This window comes from Colobus angolensis, unplaced genomic scaffold (genome assembly GCF_000951035.1).
Source record: "Colobus angolensis palliatus isolate OR3802 unplaced genomic scaffold, Cang.pa_1.0 Scaffold187, whole genome shotgun sequence".
NCBI lineage: Eukaryota > Metazoa > Chordata > Mammalia > Primates > Cercopithecidae > Colobus > Colobus angolensis.
In genome coordinates, this window is record NW_012115010.1 from 1,494,251 (window position 1) to 1,502,497 (window position 8,247).

At 37.6% G+C, this 8,247-nt stretch overlaps 1 protein-coding gene across 1 annotated transcript in view; it reads left to right on the forward strand.

Annotated features, from left to right (window-relative positions):
• LOC105510373 (chromosome unknown open reading frame, human C17orf104) overlaps positions 1 to 8,247 on the forward strand; it is a 30,303-nt gene that overhangs the window by 17,412 nt on the left and 4,644 nt on the right. The window contains exons 3-5 of the mRNA XM_011940104.1: positions 2,917 to 3,021; positions 3,893 to 5,756; positions 6,916 to 7,050. Of these exons, the coding sequence (XP_011795494.1) occupies positions 2,917 to 3,021; positions 3,893 to 5,756; positions 6,916 to 7,050 (2,104 nt within the window). The remainder of the gene's footprint in view (positions 1 to 2,916; positions 3,022 to 3,892; positions 5,757 to 6,915; positions 7,051 to 8,247) is intronic.

Sequence of the window (8,247 nt, forward strand, 5' to 3'; positions counted from 1 at the left end):
TCAGGAGAATGGCATAAACCCGGGAGGCGGAGCTTGCAGTGAGCTGAGGTCCAGCCACTGCACTCCAGCCTGGGCGACAGAGCGAGACTACGTCTCAAAAAAAAAAAAGAAATGAGGTCTCACTTTGTTGCCTAGGCTGGTCTTGAACTCCTGGTCTCAAAGCATCCTCCCACCTTGGCCTCCCAAAGTGCTGGAATTACAGGCATGAGCCTCTGCCCAGCTAGGTTATTACTTAAAAAAATTCATTAGTGGGAACATTTAGTGCATAAATCTTAAGTTCTTCTTTCTAAAGATGACTTATATGAATGAGTTAAAACTTTTAGATGTTTTTGTCATCCAGTTCTAAATTTTCCATTTTTTTCCTTCACAACTACAGAACAAACAGGGTTTTATCAAACATAAGATATTTTAAATTATTTTTCTGTTCAATTCCACAAATAATAAGGGCCCCCTGTACATCAGATGCTTTTCTGTGGGGGAATACCAGAATTTAAACATGGCAAATATTATCCTTGCCTTTATAATCTTGATGATGATAATGATGATAATGACAATGACGACAATAACTAGGATATTATGGGAGCCTATTGCAAAGAGGAGCCCTAAGGGAGTGACATCTATCTTTAATTATGTATGGGAGCTATTTATAGCGGCTGATGCATCTTTAGTCTAATCAGGAAATAGTTATTTGTATTTATTAGAAAAGTGTTAAAATTCTTGGCAAATTCTCTAAATAATGATTTTATTAGAAAGTCCATATAATACATTATTCTACAAAAAACAAAAATATTTTAAAAGTTGATATATGCTGGCCGGGCGCGGTGGCTCAAGCCTGTAATCCCAGCACTTTGGGAGGCCGAGACGGGCAGATCACGAGGTCAGGAGATCGAGACCATCCTGGCTAACACGGTGAAACCCCGTCTCTACTAAAAAATGCAAAAACACTAGCCGGGCGAGGTGGCGGGCGCCTGTAGTCTCAGCTACTCGGGAGGCTGAGGCAGGAGAATGGCGTAAACCCGGGAGGCGGAGCTTGCAGTAAGCCGAGATCCAGCCACTGCACTCCAGCCTGGGCGACAGAGCGAGACTCCGTCTCAAAAAAAAAAGTTGATACATGCTATTGAAAAAATTCAAGCCTATTTCTTCTCAGCTTTTGGCTAAGGTCAAGTGAAAAAATTCAAACTTTTCAGAAATATATATCAAGAAAAGTGAAAGTCTGTCTTAACCTTCTCCCCCACCACCCAATAACAGCTGCTAGCAATTTGGTATACATTACATTGAATTTTTTTTTAGATATATACTAATACATAATTACACAAAAAAGCTTTTATATTGAACTTTTATGAGATAACACATGTAGTAGAAAAGGTATTGGACTTATAGGCAGACTAGCAAGTATGAAGTAGTTTGGCAAGTCATATACCCTTGCAAAATACAAGTTTCTTAATATCTCAAATGATCATGCATTTATTCAACAGATAATAACGAAGGATTACTAATGCTTACCCTTCCAGTGTTATAAAGATCAATTAAATATGAGTGTTATGCAAATATAAGGTATTTTATTTCTAAAATATCCCAACACTATGAAATGTTGAAATATGAAAAAACAGGAAGTTACAATTTATTATAAAGCAACATACAGGGCCAGGAGCAGTGGCTCACGCCTGTAATCTCAGCACTTTGGGAAGCCGAGGTGGGCAGATCACAAGGTCAGGAGTTCAAGACCAGCCTGACCAACATGGTGAAACCCTGTCTCTACTGAAAATACAAAAAAAATTAGCCAGGTGTGGTGGCACACGCTTGTAGTCCCAGCTACTTGGGAGGGTGAGGCAGGAGAATCGCTTGAACCTGGGAGGCGGAGGTTGCAGTGAGCAGAGATCACGCACTGCAGCCTGGGGAACAGAGTGACACTCCGTCTCAAAAATAAATAAACAAACAAACAAACGTACAGGTTGAGCATCCCAATCTGAAAATCCAAAATCCAAACTGATCCAAAATCCAAAACTTTTTGAGTGCTGACATGATGCTCAAAACAAATACTCATTGGAGCATTTCAGATTTTGGATCAGGGATGTTCAACCAAATATACAAATATACATTATATATTTGAAGTATAATGTATATTTCCAGAATCCAAGAAAAAAAACTGAAATCCAAAACACCTCTGATCCCAAGCATTTTGGATAAGGAATACTCAACCTGTATTACTTCTAGGAAGAAATTACCCAAAAATTGTAACAGGTAAAAGGTACCAATCTTCCATGTGCTTGTGGTTTTTACATTTTGTATTTAGTCAGTATCAGTTACTAGGTGGATTTCTGGGATATAAGGAACTCCATCCAGTCATACTTTGCAAAGATTAAGGATGGCTCCCAAATCTGTTACATGTAAGGAACAACTGCAAAATTGCTATGGTGTCTAGAGTGACCATATCACATTTCACTTTTTTATCAAATATTTAGTATAGAGTCACAAAAATAGAGCATCAGGTTCATATGGTTTTCAAATTGCAAATGAGGAAGCTGAGCAGGTGTTGATGGAATGATACATAATAGGACAAGACTTGCTTTCAGGAGCAGCTATGATACCAATTATGTCTGTGACATCATAGATGAGAGATTTATATCTTGGTCACCTAAAAGGAAAAGCATGTGTTGTGGAGAAATAAGAGGTAAGCATATACTGTAAGTTAGAGATAGGATTTGAAATGAAGGAGAAATATTATTTGGAAAAGATATTTCCACATAAAAATATTTATGTGGAAAAGATAATATTCTTGAGTTCTAGTCTCTTCTTTATTTGAAATGATGGTGTAGATTCAGTCCAAATATTTTATAGATAAAAATGGTAAGGTAGGATAAGTCTGGAAAGAGTAATCAATATATTGTATTTCAGCACAAATTCATTTATTTTTAGGATTCAAACAGAAAGAAATGACTATGGCAGTGAAACAGACTTATATGGACTTGTGTCTAACATTTTGGAAGAACAAGATAAGTCACAGCCATACTTTGCTGAAGGGTTAGTATATAACAGGCTTTTAAACTAACATACACTAGATTACCCTGTTTATTAACTTTTATTTTTACTTAACAGTGGATCATCTGACAGTAGATATCTTAATTCAAATATTGTTTCAAGGAGACTTGATTTTGCTGAAGTATTTGCTATACAATTGGAAGTTCAGTCTAAGGTTTTGTGTAAGGACTTTCACTGAAAAATTATTCTTGCATAATTCAGAGCTATTTCCCTTGAGTTCATGAACTAAAGATTGGCTTAAAGAATATAAATTCAAGGGAGCTTTTATACATAGATCCCAAAGAATAAAACTCATTACTACTATGCAGAAATACATATGGATTTTATTCATGTGTTAGAAAATTTTTTAATGTTTTAATTGTTTTATTTGAGTGTGGAAGCCATATTACGCAAATATCCTATTTCATAAATAGGGAAGTATGTAGCACACATATAACCAATTAAAATATTTTAATTTCACAGAGTTTAAGCAAAACACATCTTTTTTCATTAAAAAAAAAAACTGTGGACAACAATGCTTTTATATAATAACCTAAGCAAAGGAAAAACTTATTTTCTGCTTAGTATAGATAAATCATCTAAGACCATGAAGTCACATATTAGGCCTTAGTTATTGTCTCTGGGGAAAGTACAGTGAAGACATTAAAATGCATATTTATATAACATATAGCACATTTCATGTGATAGATACTTATCTGGAGCTAATGGTAGCTTATAAAGCAGAGTTGAAAGGGATTTGAGAATGGTGACATGGGGCAAGATAAATGTTTTTGAAGACCTTTTCTCCCTTTTCCACTGAGGAAATAAAGTCTTTAAAACCTAAGTTGTAATTAAATATATTCATTTGTTCTAGGACCTGCTCCTCCAATTTAAAGTCAGTTTGGCCAATGAACACAAGCAGATTTGCAGATCACCATGACCTCTTAACAGAAACCAAAAGGCCAATAGATACAGCCATCTCTCAGCAAGCTTTTTATAGTGGTGAATCTATGTCAGCAATGGAAAAGCAATACCTGCATAACAGTAATCTCACACCACAACAAAAAATAGATGAACTTTATCATGGATTTACTGGTTTAGACCTTGAAGAACAATGGATATACCCCTCACGAAGTGATCATTCTAACTGTCACAATATGCAGACAAACGATACAGCTAAGACAGCATTCCAAGACTATCCATTTATCAAAAACTGTTTTACACCACAAACTGGTCTGTCTGACATCATGAAAGAATCAGTTGATATTTACCCTTATGGAAGGGACAGAATATGTACTAAAGGTCTTGAAGCACCATTACAGCAAAAAAGGGCAGAGATGTTTCTTTCTCAATTTAATAGATACAATGAAAATGTAGATTATTGTAGATACCCAGAATATGTTCATCCTAATAAGGCTAAGCTTAATAAATGTTCAAATTTTAGTGTCCAAGATAGCAAAAAATTAGCCAATGGCACACCTGAAACACCAACTGTAGAAGCAGATACCTACACAAAGCTATTTCAGGTTAAACCAGCGAATCAGAAAAAAATGGAGGAGACAATCCCTGACCAGCAGAATTTCACATTTCCAAAAACTACTCCACATCTGACAGAGAAACAGTTTGCAAAGGAAGCAGCATTCACTACTGATTTTGGCTTAACCTCAGAATATGGACTAAAACCTCACACAGCTTGTCCCGCTAATGATTTTGCTAACGTCACAGAAAAGCAACAGTTTGCTAAACCTGATCCCCCAAATTCTGAGTATTTTAAATCAGTGAATTTATTATCAAACTCAGCAACATCTTCAGGAGGTATCAATTTAAACAGACCAACTTGGATGAATGTTCAAACAAAAAATAACACTCCTATTCCTTATCGAAATCAAGGTAACTTGATGAAATTAAATAGTCATTTAAGTGCAGCTTCAAAAGGTTCTAACCATTCTTCAGATTTCCCCCAACTATCATCCATAAACTTAACCCCAAATGGCAATTTATTTCAGAAGTATTGCCAAGAAAACCCTTCAGCATTTTCTAGTTTTGATTTTAGTTACAATGGTGCAGAAAGAATCCAATCTGTCAATCACATAGAAGGACTAACAAAGCCTGGAGAAGAAAATCTCTTTGAATTGGTTACAGATAAAAAAATAAAGCAGCCAAATGGATTTTGTGATAACTATTCAGCTCAGCAGTATGGGATAATTGAAAATGTAAACAAACATAATTTTCAAGCCAAGCCCCAGAGTGGACATTATGATCCTGAGGAAGGTTCAAAGCATTTAGATGGCTTATCACAAAATACATACCAAGATCTACTGGAGTCACAGGGTCATTCTAATAGCCACAGAACGAGAGGTGGAGACAGTATTAATAGCCGTGTGAATCGCACACAAGCGTCATGCTTTTCTAATAATTATATGATGGGAGACTTAAGGCATAATCAGGGTTTTCAACAACTTGGTTCAAATGGGTTTCCCCTAAGATCCACCCACCCATTTGGCCATTCAGTTGTTCCACTGTTGGATTCCTATGACTTATTTTCTTATGATGACTTAAGCCATTTGTACCCTTATTTTAATGATATGATGTATGGTGATAATTCTTTTTCTGGTCTCGTGCCAACTTTTGGATTTCAAAGACCAATTAAAACCCGTAGTGGACCAGCCAGTGAACTTCATATTCGTCTAGAAGAGTGCTGTGAACAATGGAGAGCATTAGAAAAAGAGAGAAAAAAGGTAACACAAAGTTAACCATTTGGGAGTAACAGTATGTTCCTTTTGCCTGTCTTCATTCTGTTTACCTTAGTGTAGTTTAAGAGTACTTGCCTTATTTCTTTTTGCTTTATTTGTTGTTGTTTTAAAGAGACAGAGTCTCGCTCTGTTGCCCAGGCTAGAGTACAGTGGCACAATCGTAGTTTACTGTAACCAAACTCCTGGGCTCAAGCAATCCTTCCTCCTCAGCCTCCTGAGTAGCTAGTGCTACAGGCACATGCCACCATGCCTAGCTAATTTTAATTTTTTGTAGACACTGGGTTTCACTCTGTTCCCCACGGTGGTCTCAAACCCCTGGCCTCAAGCAATCCTCCCACCTTGATGTCCCAAGTGCTGGGATTACAGGTGTGAGCCACTGCACCCAGCCAACTTGCCTTATTTCTGAGCTGAATTCTATAATGTCCAGGATTTGCTATAAGTTCATGACTGTAAGGAATTAAGTGGGTTACTTAAAAACTAAAAATAGATGGGGTTGGCCAATGGGAAGCTTAAATAAATGAAGACAAAAAATGCTTGACATTTTAAAGTTATTGTTATTTTAAGTTGACTTGCCCTGAAGTAGATTTTTTACCCCCTTAGTGGTTACAAGTTTATTTCTTTTAATTTTTTTAGTGTTAACCTGTTTGTATACTCAGGTATTCTATTTGTATTAAGATGATAGCTGGGCGCCGTGGCTCACGCCTGTAATCCCAACACTTTGGGAGGCCAAGGCAGGTGGATCACAAGGTCAGGAGTTGGAGACCAGCCTGGCCAACATGGTGAAACCCATTCTCTACTAAAAATACAAAAAAATTAGCCGGGCGTGGTAGCAGGTGCCTGTAATCCCAGCTACTTGGGAGGCTGAGACAGGAGAATCACTTGAACCCGGGAAACGGAGGTTGCAGTGAGCCAAGACTGTGCCACTGCACTCCAGCCTGGGCAACAGAGCGAGACTCTCAAAAAAAAGATAGAAAAATACTGTGGTATTGTGGTTTACATTTGTTGCCTTTTGATACCAAAACAGAATTTTCATTTAAAGTGGTAATATTCTATTAGGCTTATGAAAACTATTATTCATGGTCAAATCATATTTAGAAAATTCTAAAAAGTATATAATTTTTTAAAAGTATGTAATTTTTTACAGACTGAATTAGCCCTTGCCAAGAATTATCCTGGAAAAAAAGTATCCAGTGCTAACAACACTCCAATTCCAAGGCTGACCTCCAACCCGTCTAGAGTTGATCGCTTAATTGTGGATGAACTTCGAGAACAAGCCAGAGTAAGCTGTAAAAACAGATAACAGTGGATGGATATTTTGTTAAATTTTGTTAAAATTTCAGGCCAGGCATGGTGACTCACTCCTGTAGTCTCAGCACTTTGGGAGGCCAAGGCGGGCAGATCACCTGAGGTCAGGAGTTCAAGACCAGCCTGGCCATTATGGTGAAACCCCATCTCTACTAAAAATACAAAAATTAGCTGGGGGTGGTGGCATGTGCCTGTAGTCCCAGCTACTCGGGAGGCTGAGGCAGGAGAATCACTTAAACTCAGGAGGTGGAGGTTGCAGTGAGCTAAGATCATGCCACTGCACTCCAGCCTGAGTGACAGAGCAAGACTTCATCTCAATAAATAAATAAATAAATAAATAAAACTCTCATCAGTTTTAGAGCTTTGAAGGGTCTTTAAATCACATTTACATCTAACTCTCTGAAATATATTTTTTCCATGTTTGTTCCTAGAACTATAATATTTAGGAAAGGGGCTGGGTGCAGTGGCTCACACCTGTCATACCAGCACTTTGGGAAGTGGAGGTGGGAGAATCACTTGAGCCCAGGAGTTTGAGACCATCCTAGGCAACATGGGGAGACCCCGTCTCTACTAAAAATTAAATATTAGCTGGACATGGTGGCGCATGCTTGTGCTACTCAGGAGGCTGAGATGGGAGGATAGCTTGAGCCTGGGAGGTCAGGGCTACGGTGAGCCATAACCACACCATTGCATTCCAACCTGGGCAACAGAGCAAGACCTTGTCTCTAAAAAAAAAAAAAAAAAAAAAAGAAAGGGAAAATAGTCTCACTCAATCATTTAAAAAGTAATTTTCATAATTTAAATGGTTCTTCTTGAAGCCCAAATTGGCAGTGGAGCTAATCTTCAACTGAAATAATTTTTTTTTTTAAAGCAAAAACCATTTTGAGTATTATTTATGGAGAAAGTCTCATTTCTTTGTCACATTTGTTTTCTAGCTTGATGAGCAAGCTGTGCTTACATAAGATGGTAACGGAATTATCATCTTTCCTTTTTTTTTTTTTTTTTTTTTGAGGCAGGGGTCTCTTTGTCACCCAGGCTAGAGTACAGTGGCATGATCTACGCTCACTGTAGCCTTGACTCCTGGGCTCAAGCAATCCTTCCTCCTCAGCCTCCTGAGTAGCTAGTGCTACAGGCACATGCCACCATGCCTAGCTAATTTTAATTTTTTGTA